Source organism: Desmodus rotundus, chromosome 3 (assembly GCF_022682495.2).
Source record: "Desmodus rotundus isolate HL8 chromosome 3, HLdesRot8A.1, whole genome shotgun sequence".
NCBI classification, from domain to species: Eukaryota; Metazoa; Chordata; class Mammalia; order Chiroptera; family Phyllostomidae; genus Desmodus; species Desmodus rotundus.
The window spans coordinates 28,346,787-28,362,184 of NC_071389.1; the positions used below are offsets into that span (position 1 = coordinate 28,346,787).

The 15,398-nt window shown below is 51.2% G+C and overlaps 1 protein-coding gene across 5 annotated transcripts in view; it reads left to right on the forward strand.

The window, feature by feature from the left end:
* CFAP57 (cilia and flagella associated protein 57) overlaps positions 1 to 15,398 on the forward strand; it is a 57,694-nt gene that overhangs the window by 27,603 nt on the left and 14,693 nt on the right. For all 5 annotated transcript variants that reach the window (XM_045204279.2, XM_045204281.2, XM_045204278.2 and 2 more), the window contains 7 exons: positions 441 to 596; positions 2,649 to 2,742; positions 3,352 to 3,542; positions 7,017 to 7,190; positions 8,194 to 8,352; positions 10,721 to 10,864; positions 14,076 to 14,192. In XM_045204279.2, coding sequence (XP_045060214.2) covers positions 441 to 596; positions 2,649 to 2,742; positions 3,352 to 3,542; positions 7,017 to 7,190; positions 8,194 to 8,352; positions 10,721 to 10,864; positions 14,076 to 14,192 — 1,035 coding nt within the window. The remainder of the gene's footprint in view (positions 1 to 440; positions 597 to 2,648; positions 2,743 to 3,351; positions 3,543 to 7,016; positions 7,191 to 8,193; positions 8,353 to 10,720; positions 10,865 to 14,075; positions 14,193 to 15,398) is intronic.

Below are 15,398 nucleotides of genomic sequence, written 5' to 3' on the forward strand. Positions count from 1 at the left end.
TTTTAAAAAATAAAGTGTGTTTTCCCTATTGAAGCTACCTTTTTTTAAAAAGAGAAAAGTAGGACAGAATTGGGGAGCGGGTGGTTGTGAGTGCTGGGAATGAGAAGGGGAGAGTAGCAGGAATAAATAGTTGTGGTCCACATGGACCTCACTGAGCAGATGGCATTGACACATATTTGAAGGAGATGAGAGTACTAGTATAACGTCTGGCACACAGTAGGATGCACTGAATATACAATGTGAGGGTAGAGGAAGAAGCTCATATGTCTCCGAGTCTTTAGTCTGCGTGTCTTGTGGAGGAAAGATGACAAGTTCTAGTTGAGACACAAGAGTTCAGGCTAAACAGAGCTGCAGGTCTTGGAGAGCTCAAGGCCGCAGATGTGAATAGCCCAAGTGGCCCATACTGCCGGCATTCTTCATTCTGTGTCTTTCTCCCAAAGGCTCAGGTCATGCTGGAGCTGAAGACTCGCGTGGAAGAATTAAAAATGGAGAACGAGTATCAATTGCGACTAAAGGATATGAACTATTCTGAGAAGATTAAGGAGCTTGCTGACAAGTTCATGCAGGAAATGGAGTCCTTGAAAACGAAAAACCAGGTCTGTTTCAGAGACAAAACCCACAACCACATGTAACAAGAAATTTCCTATTTACTCCAGTGTACTCAAGATGGAACTGGCATATATTCATACAATAAGACATATGACAAAGTGTGATTTGAAAGCATAGTTGATAACATTAGAAATGATTACAAGTGCTCTGGCCAGTGTGGCTCAGTTGGTAGGAGAGTAGTCCCATAACCGAAGGGTTGCAGGTTCAATTCCCGGTCATGGCACATACCTAGGTTGCAGGTCTGATCCCCTGATCCAGGTGTGTACAGTAAGCAACCAATCGCTGTTTCTCTCTTACATCAATGTTTCTTGCTCTCCCTTCCTCTCTCTCTAAAAAGCAATGAAAAAAAAAATGTCCTCGGGTGAGGATTTAAAAAAAAATGGTTACAAGGAAGTGCTCAGTGAAAAAAAGCAGAATATAAAACACTATACTAAATAGTGTTAAGTTCAATAAATATGCATGAAACAATTTTAAAGAAAATAGCTAACTGTGATTGTCTCTGGAATTGGGACTATGGATCATTTAAATTTTGTTCTTTATACTTTTTTATAATTTCCAAATTCTCTGCAAGGAGAATATATTACCTTTATGATCAAGAGAAATTTATTGAAAAATAAAATGAAAAGGTCACAAGAAAACCAAGTACAGAAAGAAAAGCTGGCAGAATATTGATGTCTGGACTGCCGGTGGATTACATAAAATTAGTGTAAATGGTCTTCTTTAGTTAGTTTTGGTCCAGGACTCCCTCAGAGTAATTTTTTTGCTTGTACTAATCTGCCTGGCCCTCCATCCAAAACTCCCTATTTTCTGCTCAAGGAATATTTGTTATTTTTATGTTATCTCCATGGGTTGGAGAGTTTGGGGGGGAAACCCTGGCTGTTGATTTTGTTATTTCATTCAGTTAGTCACTGAGCTTTGATGTGGGGCCCTCCGCCAGCTAAACACAAACTTAGTCCTGGACATGGCTCCTCCCTACTGGCTCCCTTAGAGAAAACACTTCCTTTGAAGCTGACACATTAACATCTCCAAGGATTCAGTTAACAAAAACGTGCCAACAACAGAGGATTCCACTGAATCCTTACTTTCTTCACCCCCAAAAATGCATTTGCCACATGCCTAAAACTGAGGTCATTATTAAGACATACTTAGTAGAAGTATATATATATATATATATATATATATATATATATATATATATATATATATATATAGTGAAAGTTTATATATATACACACACACATATGTGTGTGTGTGTGTCTGTATATATATATAGTGAAAGTATATCTGCAAAAAAACCAGAATTATCTTCTGGAGGGTGGGCCCCTTGTAGCACAGGCTTCCCCTGCATGGTGAGTGTTCCGGGAGCCCATCCGTATCAGTGGACCAGCTGGTGTTGTTGTGAGAGGCTATGTTCAGCTTCAGTGAATTTTTTTTTGGAAGACTCCTTAAATGCATTTGCCCATTTCATGATGGGTGAGTTATGAGCACACCTGCCCACACGGCGCTGACTGTTCAGCAGTTTTTGGCCAAAAACGGCATGACCCCTGTGCCATACCCTCCCTGTTCACCCCATCTCACCTCAAGTGACTTTCTGTTGTTTCCCCAGATGAAAAAAGTCCTCAAGGGGAAACGTTTTGCTGATGGGGAAGCGGTGAAACAAAAAACAGCAGAAACACCAAAGGCATCAAAAGTGATGAGTTAGTTCAAAAATTGCTTTGAGCAGTGGGAAAAACATCTCGATAGGTGTGTTGCATTAAACGGAGAGCCCTTTGAAGGTGACTGACATTTAAACATGTAAGAACAAATCCATAATTTTCGATAAATACACTCCAGGGTTTTTCAGTCCCCCCCACAGAACTTTCGGAGCAGAATATAAAGTAAGTAAAAAGCGGCAGCTTGAGCGCCCGTAGAGCAGTGCTCGGGACGAAACACGAGCTGGAGGAATGCTTGAGTGAAGGCGGCTGCTGCCGTGAAGTGTGCCCTTGCCCCAGGACTGCTTTCAGCAGGTGTGCAGAAGAACATTTGGTCCTGTGTTTTAGGTTTTAAAAACAGAAAAAGAAAAGCAGGATATAAGTCACCGTGAACGCATGGATGAACTCCTGGATAAGCAAAGCCGGGAACTGCAGGACATGGGTGAGTCCACAGGAGAGGCCACGTGGGCACGGGTTGGTTAGGGCAGAAGTCTAGGAGTCCCCCAGACCCAGCAGAAGTCCTGGGTGTTACGGCTTTGTCCATGAACAGGCTGCATTTACCTCCTGGAACACACCATGGTTCTTATTCCTATGTATTTTACTCACTCATTAAACACAAGCCCATAGGCGACATGGAAAAGTGCAGGTTTGGAGCCTAATGGACTGTCCCAGACTCACCAGGTACTTGCTGGGAGCTCTAGGGGATCACCTGATCTCACCAGGCCTCAGTTTACTCTTCTGTAAAATGAGGATACTACTACCTATTTTGCACACTCAGGACATTCTTCTTGGCCCAGAGCCCCCAAACACCCCGTCTGTACTTTCCTGGAAACCTTTCTGCCCAGACAGTGAAGGGGAGGGAGTTTGGCTGCCTGAAGAAATGATGGAGTTGTGGGCAGGTGAGGGAGACAGGCAGGCATTTGAATCTAGGCTTTGGAGGCAGATGTTCTAGCAGGTGCTGGAAGGGGGTGGGAAAGCACCCAAGGATGCAAGGTGTCCCTGAGGTTGGTGCTAATGTCCCACCTTAAATACCTTCCTTGCTTCTCTTAAGAATGTTGCAACAACCAAAAGTTGCTTCTGGAATATGAGAAGTACCAGGAATTGCAGCTCAAGTCCCAAAGGATGCAGGAGGAGTATGAAAAACAGCTTCGGGATAACGATGAGACCAAGAGCCAGGCCCTGGAGGAGCTGACCGAGTTTTACGAGGCCAAGCTGCAGGAGAAAACCAACCTTCTGGAAGAGGTACTCACCGAAAGCCTAGCTGTGCGCCTCCCTTCCCCAGCCCGTCCTGCAGGCCGCGCCTGTGAGCAGCCCACAGAGCTATGGGAAGCCTGCTTGACCGCCTTCCCGAGCTTTCCTTCAGTGTGTGTGCCCTTTGACCTTTGTTTCACACATTTGTTTCTCTGCAAACCAAGGGACCCACTGAGCTTGGAGGTGCTCAGTTTTTGAATCTGAAATTCCTTGGGCAGACTAAGTTAATACCTATTGTTCTCTCTCAAATGTGCCCTCAAGCCTAAAGACCTGGGGAGACTTTTCTAGAAGAAGCTTATATAGAACCTGGAGAGGAACAAGGGCCCTGAACAATGGAGAAGGGGGTTGCCTGTACCCCCTTAGGAACTTCTTTTGTCTTAGAAGATGAAGTCATTGCTTTGCTGATTTAGCAAACACAAATAGCATCTTACTGGCTCACCAGCCTGAGTGCTGGGTGACCCAGAGAAATAAAGCATGGGGCCTGGGTCTCAGCTGGGTGAGCGAGGCAGCAGCACACATCGGCACTCAACAAGGAGTGCTTGGGACAGCAGGGGAATGCAGACAAAGGCACCGACCACCCTCCCCTGAAAGGGCAGGGCAGGGCTGCAGGAGCTACTGTGACCCTGGAGGAATGGAAGTTAGAATGCACAGGAGATGGGGAATATAGGAGGGAAGGCCATCCAGGCAGAGCAATGGGGTAGCATGTTCAAGCAGTTGGGGTTGCCAAAATACCAAGTTTCCCAAGATGAAGAGAAAAATTAAAGAGGCCAGATGGCTTCCTTTCCAGAATGAAATCGTGGCAGATGGCGTGCTGAGAGTGAGAGGGCAGGAGAGTCACGAAGGGGTGGGGTGATTGTTTTGAAGGATATGTGGGAGGAAGTGGCCAAGAAGAGGGCTGGCAGGTGTGTGGTTGAGAGCCCAGCTCAGCCGTGAGACGTGAATTCTGGCGACATTAATCCTCCAGCCTGTGCGCATTTCCACAGCATAGTGCAGCAAGCAGGTGTGTGAGTGAGGGAGACACAGCAGCCCGGATCCAGAGCTGGGGTTTTACTGGCATTGTGCCACAGAAAACAAAGGTCATCCGGTGACCGGCCAAAGAGGGGTCAGAAAAGGAGACATTATAGGATCGTCTATAACCAGCCCCAATTATGGCAGAAAAGACTGAGTTGGCATCTGGAAGTCTGGAGTGCCCTGGGAAGGGGACCAGACAGCCGGCGGTCACAGTGGGGAGAAGCAGGGTGGAGGCCTCCTGATGGCAGAAGCCTCAGAGTGGCAGGCTGAGCGCTGACTCCGCCGGCAAGGGATTCCACCCCAGCCCCACGCGGCTCCTCTTGGATCCTTGACGTGCGGAGTGCTCCTCAGCACTGCTTGCAAGAGCCTCTGGGACTCGGACCTGCCCGCCCTCCCATCCCTACTTCCTGCCGGCCAGCCCTGTCCAGCTCCCACCATCCAACAATATGGAGCAGCAGGGAGTTTCCCACACAACCTCTGAGCCTCTGCTCAGGATGATCTCTGTTCCCGGGACCCCTTCCCCTTCTTCTCCTGGTCACCTGTGCCTGCCTTACAGACTCAGGACAAGTGCCAACTCCTTGAGGAATTTTTCCTGAACCTCTCTCCCCTCCCGCAGGGCCGAGCAGCCCTCCTTTACGTTCCTCTACCCCCCCCCCCCCCCCGCCCCGCATGGTTTTCACGGTGATACCCCGCATTCAGAGCTCTGCCTTTAGGAATATTGAATCCATCCCAGGGAAGAGAGGCCGGCCTCCCCCCGGAACCTCCCACAGTGACCACAATGCATTTCTCCTTCTGAGTCAATAAGATTGAACTCAGAACTTTGCTAGGGAGATTCCACCTGGCATCCCATCTTAACTAACCTGGCTGGGCTGCTTTTACTTTGTAACAACATCTACCGGAAAAAAGGAGCAGATGTTTGTGGGCCACCTTAGGCTTCAGACAGAGCTACAGAGCTGGCCTTGCCAGGCTTCTCTCTGGCTGGGGTGTGGGGACGTGGGATGGGCAGAGAGGGAAGCCTTTCTCAGGAGGCCAATGAGCCCAGTTTTAAAACCATCTCATCTCTCTTAACCCTCGAAACTCGCAGTCCAGGCCCGGTGCATACAGTCCAGCCTGGGAGGGTGCCAGGGTGGGTGTGAGAGGAAAGAATTGATTCTGAAGGAATCTAGAACGTCCACCCCCCTGGCGGCAGCAAGCAAAGAGGAGTCAGGCCCTAATCACTTGCTAGACTCTGCCCCCCTCCACCCAACCAGGCAGAGTGAGTTCTCCAGCGTCTGGCCTCTCCAGGCTTTCACTCACTCAGCACCAAGTACCGCCTGGAGCTGTTCACAGTGGGGAGCAGAGAGAGGTAGTCCAGCCATTGAGGAGCTTTGTTCCAGTGGGGGAACCTGTCGCACAGACAGCTACAGTATAACAAAGTGATGGGGAGCAGCAGGACATGATAGCTGAGCCAAGAGCTGAAGGAAGAGCAGGAGACGGTCAGGGGCAGAGGGCTGAAAACAGGGCAGCATGGGCCACACCCAGAAGCTGAGGAACAGGCACATTTGGGGAACCACAGTTTGGTTACTCTGGCGAGAGCTTGGGGTGGGAGCGATGGCTGAGGCTGAGAGGTGAGCCGCTGCTGGCTCACACACAGCCTTGTAGACCCAGCTCAACGGTCTGGGCTCTATCCTGGGGACAAGGGCGAGCCTCAGAGGGCCTTCACAGTGCGGGAGCCACGGTCAGGTGTGTGGCTTCGAAAGCTCCCCGTGACTAGAGAGCGGGGACAGACTGGAGGGAGCCAGGACTGGAGATGGGAGCCTGGTTAGGAGGTGGAGACTATGGTCCAGGCCACAGGTGATAGTGGCGTGGGCAGTGGTGGAGGCCTAACGCGAGGGGGATGGACTCAAGCACTCTCACCTAAGTGGGAGGTGAAAGTCAGATTGACTGGATTAAGGATCCGGAGTGCAGAATTAAGGATTCACTCATTCATTCAGGTGTTTACCGTGTGCCTGCCGTGTGTCGGTGTGTGTTGTACCCTGGGAGCTCCATGGTGGACATGGCCGGGGTTCTAGCCTCGAGGAACTTACATCTAATGGGAGAGATGATTGAGTCATTTCACAAATCAGTATAAAATCACCAGTGTCACAAGTTCAGGGGAGGAGAGGTAGAGGAAGCCTGGGTGTCAGTGCAAAGACTAGAGCTGGAACAGGGTTTGGGGGTGTTGGTAAGGCAATGTAGAAGTGATGGAGCCTGAGGCCTCACCTGGCAGGGAAAGAAGGGGAGGTAGAAGGACAGACAGGAAGAATGTGGCAGCGTCAAGGAACCCATGGCCTTGGCTCCCATTTCTGTAGTAACACTCAGTCTCCCATCCCCCATGGCAGGCCCCATAGGCTCCCCTGGTCCCAGGCCCTCTTAGCACAAAGGTGGCTCGTGCCCCTCGTCCCCAGAGCACACACTCTCCCTCTCTCTGAGCAGGCCCAGGAAGACGTCAGGCAGCAGCTTCGAGAGTTTGAGGAGACCAAGAAACAGATTGAAGAAGATGAAGACCGAGAAATCCAAGACATCAAAACCAAGTATGAGAAAAAGCTTCGGGATGAAAAGGAGTCAAACCTTCGGCTCAAAGGAGAAACAGGCATCATGAGGAAGAAGGTGTGGGGCTGTTCCCTGAGAGGCCTGGCGTGGGAAGGGCAGTATTGCAGAGAAAGCATTGGGGCAAGGTGGGGGGTGGGCAGGTGAACGGCAGCAGAGGCCCCCCCCACCCCAAAGGTCCTCACCTCCAGCAAGTGGGTGAGGAGGGGAGAGCCGCCTGGTGTGAGGGCTCTCTCTGCACCGTCAGGCTGGCGGATCCTTACCACCTCCCCTAAAGGGGTCGCAGTCAGGGCTTCCCCTGCTCTTTCTGGGGAGTAAGTTCACCGTGACACTGATGGACATTCTCTGGGCTTTCGTTATTGGCAAGGAGGACTCAGTCAAAGTTTCAGAGCTAAAGCCCCGATAGAAATGGAAATGAGGTCTTGGGGAGGTAAGATAGTCTCCACTGGAGGTGTCCTCAGGCTCTGGTACAGGGAGTCCTGGGTGGCTCCTGCTCGGGCTCCGTGGGTGGGAACAGCCTTGGGCTGTAGGACACTTCATTTACAAGACAGGACGAATGTGTTTAGTCACCAGTGGCTGGCGTGAGGAGGGATTCAATTTAGAGATCCTTATAGAATTGCCACAGTTTTCCCAAAATGTTTAGTGACAGAGAAGCCAAGTTTGGAGCAAGCTCGTGTTCCTTCCTGCTAGAAATCATGCTACTAGCCCATCCAGGGGACAGTCATGTCTTTCCTTCCTGGACATGGCGAAGAAGACTCACCAGTTAGGGCTGCACACCTGTGACCTTGATGGGGGATGGATTCCAACCTTTCAAGGCCGGCGTGGTCATGGAAACTCTGGGTCCACTCAGGGAGCTGTTCTCCGGGGCCCCTTGCTGCAGACAGTCCGTCCCCACCCGAGGGAGTGGGACTGGGTCTTATCAGACAGAACACTACATGCATCGTCCATGTGGCCTGGGAAACCCCTGGCTGTCCCAAATTCTGTGGGGAGCTCTTCACCTTACAGACAGTTGGGGGGAGCGCAGGGAGTCCAAAGGCTTTGGTGTTGCCATCTGTATCTTTAGTTCAGCAGCCTGCAAAAGGAGATTGAGGAGCGAACCAATGACATCGAGGTCCTGAAGGGCGAGCAGGTGAAGCTGCAAGGAGTCATTAAGTCCCTGGAGAAGGACATCCTGAGCCTCAAGCGGGAGATCCAGGAAAGGGATGAAACAATTCAAGACAAGGTGATGGCGCATCGCACACGCTCCCTCCGCTGCAGCCTGGGTGGGCCTGGGCAGCAAGGACCAAGTCCAGGAGAGAGCGTCCCTGGCTTCTCAGAACATATTTATTTAACTTGATGGGGGTGAGCGGTCAGTGAGGTGCACACTGTGTGCTTTGCACTGGGCTAGTTGCTGTAAACACACCACACCCAATTCTCCCAGCAACCCCAGGGGCCATGAGCAGCCCAGTTGTAAAGCTCAGGAAACTGGCAGGTACGTATCTTGCCCAAGGTCATACAGACTTGGGATATGAACCTGGGTTACCCGACTGCAAGGGCCCTGCTGTCCACTGCTCCGGGTATCCCTGGGTGACCTTCCCGTGGACTGGCGGCAGTTCACCCACCCATTGCCCACACGTTGACCTTCTGGTCAGAGAGGAACTCCCCCATGTTGGCCCCACAGCTGCTGGGCTCCCGAGAAGTCTGGTATCACTTTTCAGGGTGCTTTTTCTGACAAAACACTCAGAAGATGGACACATCACATCTTGTGGGACATGCCACCTCAGTATCCAAAAGCTCATATCATCCTCCTGAGCGTATCCAGGCTCTCCTGTTACTGCCTTGGGCCAAATTCTCCCGAGGACGAGAACTCGCGGGCTGTAGCCCAGTTAGCTAGTTTCCACACAGGCTCTTTCCTTTAACTGCTGAGGGATCTTTGGCAACCTCTCTAAGCCTTTATTTTCTCACCTGTGAAACTGGCCCCTCAGGGCATCTAATAAGGATGAAATGACTAGTACCCGCGTGTAATTTCTACATGTGAGTGTTGATGTGTTTATCCAGGCATTCTTTAAGGGAGGGTCCAAAGCTCTCTTCAGATTCTCAAAGCAGGGAAGAGGGGTGACAAGAGACGTGAAGACCTTCTGACCTAGAAAACTGCAACAGCCTCCTGACCAGTCCACGGGCCTTTCTTCCCACCCCCCACCCCAGCTCCCTGCCGCCATCCTCTGTAATTATGTCACTCTCCCATGCACACTCCAATCCTAGCTCCCCATAGCCTATGGCAGGGGTCGGCAAGCTTTCTTCTCTGTGAAGGGCTAGGTAGCAAATGCCTCACTCTTTGCAGGCAGGATGGTCTCTGGCACAACTGCTCCACTCTGCCGTTGTAGCATGAAATCAGCCACAGACAATACAGAGGGAACGGGCGTGGCTACGTTGCAATAAAACATCACAAAAACAGGCAACGGGTTAGATTTGATCCGAGAGCTGTAGCTGACCAACTCCTGGCCTCCTGGGTACATTCGGAGCCTTTCGTCCAACACACAAGGCCCTTGCCTCCGTCCCCTGCTGCCCTCCAGCCTCCAGTGTCCCTGCGGACCACCCACCGCTTGGTTTTCAGCACCCTCAGCGCACACTGTCCCGTCCACGCCTTCCTCGTCCACAACACCTGCCACAGTGTGGGCGGGCAGGCACGTTTGTTGACACTCCCACTTCCCCAGCTGGTGTTTTCCTTTTAAGGGCAGCATCTGTGTCATATTGTTTTGGTGTCTCAGGCCTCGCTGAAAGGTCTTTATTTAGTAAACATGTGATGGGTAGATGGACCTACATTTTAATTACTATTGCCCTGCAACAAATTACCCCACAACTTAGTGGTGCAAGACAACAAGTCTTTTATTATGCTCACAGATTCTATGGGTCTGGAATTTAGACAGGGTGCCACAGTTTGGGTTGTCTTTGTCCCCAGTGTCTGGGGCCAAGCAAGGCCTCAGGGGGACTCAGGCAGCTGGGGGCTGGAAGGCCAGCATATAAGGTAGATTTTTCATTCATGTGCCCAGCCCCTTGGCAGGGACAGTGGGGAGGCTGGGATCAGCCAGGACGGTCCACCAGAGCACCTAACATGTTGTCCAGCCTGCAGGTCTCAGTGTAATGGCACTGCTTACATAGCAGATGGCCTCCCCGGAGAACCAGGTGGCAGCTGTTTGGCCTTTCCTGAGCCAGCCTGGGAAGCCACACGGCATCGTGACAGCTACATTCTGTGGGTTACAAATGAGCTGGAAGTCCAGCCAGATGCAAGGGGAGGCAATCAGGTCCTACCACCTAATGGAGAAGCATAAGGTCAGACTGTACAGGAGCGTGTGGGCCGAGAAATGCTGGGGAGGCCAGCTTTGGAAAACACGAGGCCGCAGCCTGTGTGTGAATGAGTGAGTGAATGGTCAAAGTCCTGGCCCAGGAGCCAAGGAGCAGTACCGCGGCCCCGGGAGAGCCAGAGTTTGTGTCCCCAGCAAGGAGAGCTGTCTGTGGCCTCTTCAATCAGGAGGGCACAGGACATATGTCCTTTGCTTAAAGGGATCCATCTACCCGGGCCCCTGGACGTCTCACTTCTCTCTCACCCACAGGAGAAGCGAATCTATGATCTGAAAAAGAAAAATCAAGAACTAGAGAAATTCAAGTTTGTCCTTGACTACAAAATAAAGGAGCTAAAGAAGCAGATAGAACCTCGAGAGAAGGAGATCAAGGTGATGAAGGAGCAGATCCAGGAGGTGAGAAGCCAGCTGCCACTCCCTGCCCCATCCAGCCCACGGCCACCTCCCCTGCTATTCCTGGCTGGCCTGCGGGCGATGAAAAGAAGCTCCCCTCACAATCCCTCCCTGCTCCCAAGGTGTGCGCAGCCTCCACTCTGCAGAGGGTGCCACAGAGACGGCCCAACTGGGTGTTCAGCTGTGCAAAAGCAAAATGCTGTGGGATTTCTCTTGCCACAGGACCTCAGAGTGAGTGCTGGTCCTACCAGCACCTCAAGGTGCACGCCCTGGGCCCTCAAAGGGAAACCACGGCTGTTGGGAGTTCAGCCACCAGGGGGTGATGTCCACTCAGCCACCAGCCTTGGGCACCAGAAAGTACAGGCCTCCAGTTCAACACTTTTTTCTCAGACTGGAAATGTTGGTTGGGGCCCTCTGTAAGGCCATGTTTGGACTTCATCTGATAAGGAATGGGAAGTCATCGAAGGCTCTTGAGCAGGAGAGTGGCAAAATTAAGTGTGTGTTTTAGGAAGCAAACAGGATGAAGGTAGCAAGATGAGAAGCAAGAGCAACTGGAGGAGGGCTTCTGAGAGTCCAGTGAGGTACAAGTGCCCTCGTTTGGCCTCTCTTCCCCTTGCATATTATTGCATTTCCTTATGACACGTGTTTACCTGTCAGCCTCCCCTCCCTAGGCAGAGAGCAGCTGACAGCGGGGTCCGTGGTGGATCAAAAACCAAACTCCTGACTTCCCCCTCCTCGTTTCCTGTTGCTCGGTAAATGGCACCACAGTCCACCCACGTGCTTAATGTAGACGTGTAGACATCTCCTTGATTCTACCTTTCCCTGAATTCCTATATCCACATCATCACCAACGCCTGTCTGATAGATTTCCAAAAGACATCTCCAGTTCAACCCTCCTTCCTTTCTATGGTCATCACCCTGGTCCAAGTCTCCGTCACCTCTGGTCTGGACTTGACTCCACCCTCCAGTCTACTCTCCACACAGAGGCCACAGCGAACCCCCATGGTGTCACATCCCACCTAGAATAAAAGCCAGACTCCTTATGGAGGCCCAGGAGACGTAACCCAGCCTCTACCTCCTCTCCAGCCTCATCTCCAGGCTCCCTCCCCTTCTCCAGTCCACGGGCTTTCTGACAGCTCTGGGGACAAGCCACGCGTTTCCCATCTCAGGACCTTTGCATTGCTGCTTCCTCTGCCCAGAAGGCTCCAGATTTTCACACGGTTGGTTTTGCGTCTTTCAAAGTTTCAGCTCATGAGTCACCTCTTCAAGGAGGCCTTCCCTGACCTCCCTGTCCAAAATAACCTCCGCCCCCCCCCCCCCCCATTTTCTCTGTGTTGAGCAGGGATAACAAGGAAGAAGGTGTCAGGGAGCATCGGTGACCCAACTAGAATTGGACCCACAAGTGCTATGGTGGAGAAAAGCAAAGCCTTTTCTCTAGGAGGCCCAGGGAAGACGCCGGGGGTGGGATCTCCAGGGCTAGGGCGATCCGAAGGAGGTGTGTCCCTCTGACAATGACTCTCCCTGGCCTCTGGGACAAGGAAAGATGTCCCCAGCTGACCACAGAGCTGCCTCCTCCAGGCCTGCTGCCATTCTTGAGTGACTTCAGGGCCCAAAAATGGTAGCCAGAGAATATGAAAAAGAGAGCAGAGGTCCCATCTGCCTGGGCATCAATGTGCCACAGGCCCTGGAAATCACTGCCCATTTCTCCCTCCTCATTTGACATATTTGTCAACCGGGTTTAAGATTGGGTCTCTCACTTTCCACCCAAACATACCTGAGAGCTTGTTCGTTTCCCTTCAGGAGCTGGGCCAACCATGGCATTGATTCTCAGTAGGGGACATGTCCCAGCCTTGGGAGTGAGCAAACAGGGCCCCTCCTACTCCACCCTGGTACCAGTTGCTTCCAGGGCTGACAGCTGGGCCTGACTCCTCCCTCAGAGGCCTCTGATCTCGGGGCTCAGAGACACATTTGGGCTTCTCTGTCTGTACCAAGTGCTTTTAGTAATGAGGAGAACGTTCTTCTAAAGTCTGCCCCTTTGTGTTCCAAACATGAATGTGTCTCATTAGGACCTCCTGGACCTCATTAGTTCCCCAGAACGTGTCCAGCAGCCTTGAAATCTGAGCAGAGGGCCTGAAATAGACTAGAGGGGCTACTCTGTCCAGCTATGCACAAAACCAGTGAACTGTCCCATGTCCCCAAAATGGCAAACCTCTCTATTAACAGGAACACCAGGGTCCACCAGATGTAGTGTGTGAATCAGCATCACTCCTCCCCTTCGGGAGGAATTAGACCAACAGCTGGTCTCATGCTCATCAGGTGCTCCAGATGTCAGTCACATCTTTGGTTAATAAAAAAGGCAACAACAAGGAAAATCTTTCAGAAGCTCCTTGTGGTTTCTGCTTTCTCTTTTTCAATTAACGATTGTATTTGTTTACTTTTAGAGAGAGGAAGGGAAGGACAAAGAGGGAGAGAACATCAATGTGTGGTTGCCTCTCATGCACCCCCTACTGGGGACCTGGCCTGCAACCCAGGCACTCGCCCTAGACTGGGAATCGAACCAGTAACCCTTTGGTTCGCAGCTCAGCACTCAATCCACTGAGCTACACCAGGAAGGGCTGCTTTTTCTTTTAAACGTGGGACACTCCCCTCATTTGTACTTTTTAAGACCCTTTCAGCAGAGCGATGAGGCAGAGCTTCCTTCTCAGCTTCCTCTTTCCTGTCTCATGCCTTTGGCTGGGGATGCCTATATACCAATCCCTAAAAACTTTCTGCTTGAGAATCGACGCTGATGCATTGTGGCCCCAGCGGGTCAAGATTCACTCACACAACGTCACAGAGAAGCCAAAGAAGGTGCTTCTCTGCAGGGCCCCACCTCAGGTTAGAGTTGAGGTTCCAGTACTTGAGAGTTATCAATTTATAAGGTGTGCAAGAGAAGAAGGCAGTGAGCTTGGTTGAAGGAACAAGGCAACTAAGAGTGGAAAATTCATAGTCTGGCTATAGAAGCGTGTGAGTGGGTTAACGTGTCTGGCAAGGTGGTGGGGGCTTTGGGGGTGGCAAGGAGTAAAAAGGAAGGTTTTGTTCCGGAGGACATGTGGGAACTAGACAAGACATATCCTGGTAACAAGGGAGACGTTCCCACCGAAAGATTTCAATTCAAACCTAATTCTCATTCTCTTACTTTCTCATTCTTGACTCTGTCCCTTGTTTTCTACAGATGGAAGCTGAACTGGAGCGTTTCCATAAGCAGAACTCGCAGCTGGAGCTGAACATCACGGAACTGTGGCAGAAATTAAGAGCCACTGATCAGGAGATGCGCAGAGAGAGGCAGAAGGTGTGAGGATTCTCAGCGTCTGGCAGCTGTTGGATTCAGGATCCGGCACCTGTGTGCCGTGGGCAGCTGGCTTTCTAAGAGACGGAGCCAGCCCATTGCTCAGATGCATTCCCATGTTAACTGGCATCCTTGCTCACAGCCCTGCCAGATTTCAGGCCCGTGCAGATTTACATGACCGAATGCATCTGGGACTATAAAGTGCCTTTGGGTTACATGACCAATGGGTGGGAGACCATTTTCATGGGAATGCTCTCAGCATTGGCTGGTTTGTCCTGGGAAGGAGCATGCTCAGAGAGGTCATTTGTAGTCAGCAGTTAAAGACCTTGGCTACCAAATTAATGCTGAGTCTAAGAGGACCTCAGAGATCACCTACTCTGGTGTATGAGAAATAAGGAAAGCAGGTCCAGAAGGACCCGGAGGTTAAGAAGCTTTACTTGGCATCCATAGTTAGTAGGTACAGAGTCAGTACCAGGAACCAGGTCTTCTGGCCCTGGGCCCAGCCTTGGCTGCACCCTCACCTGCTGGCACAGGGCACCCTGTCATGTTGGTTGGGTCAGATTGAATGTTTCCATCCCCTACATCAAACACTGGCTCTGTACTAGGTAATACTAGAAGCTGCTGCAGAGCCACAAACGTGAACTGACACAGATCCTGCCTTTCACAAACTGACACGGTCTGCAGGTGATTTGTGGCGGGTGTGTAATAATTATAGTGCACGGTGGGAAATTATGGAATATGAATACAGGGCCATGGGAGCCAGGAAAAGGAGAGACCAGCTATGTCAGGGCTAAGGGAACATGGGTACTACAGAAAGCATGATGGAAAAGGGAGGATCTAGCCCAATTTTGTCTTTTTCTTCCCCCTGCCCATCATAGCAGCCCTCAGGAAGGATAAACCCTGGGTGAGCTAGAAGGGCGTGTAGAAGCCCTGGCCCAGGGACCTGCAGGAGAGAAGTGATGCTCCATCTTGGCTCAGAAAGGAGTAAGGGTGACTACTGCACTCCCTTGCAGCTCCAAAGGCCTGTGGTCCTGAATGGAACCAGAGCCAGTAAAGGAATCAGTCTGTGTCCCCTTAAAGGTGACTCTGTCAGGCCAGGGTGCACAAGAGTTTTAGTGCCTCCACCTCCAGACTGTGTGCCCATCTAGGTCTCTGTGCCCAAGTCCCAGATGTGGTGTCTCCCATCCCTTTCTGGAACCATTAGTCTGC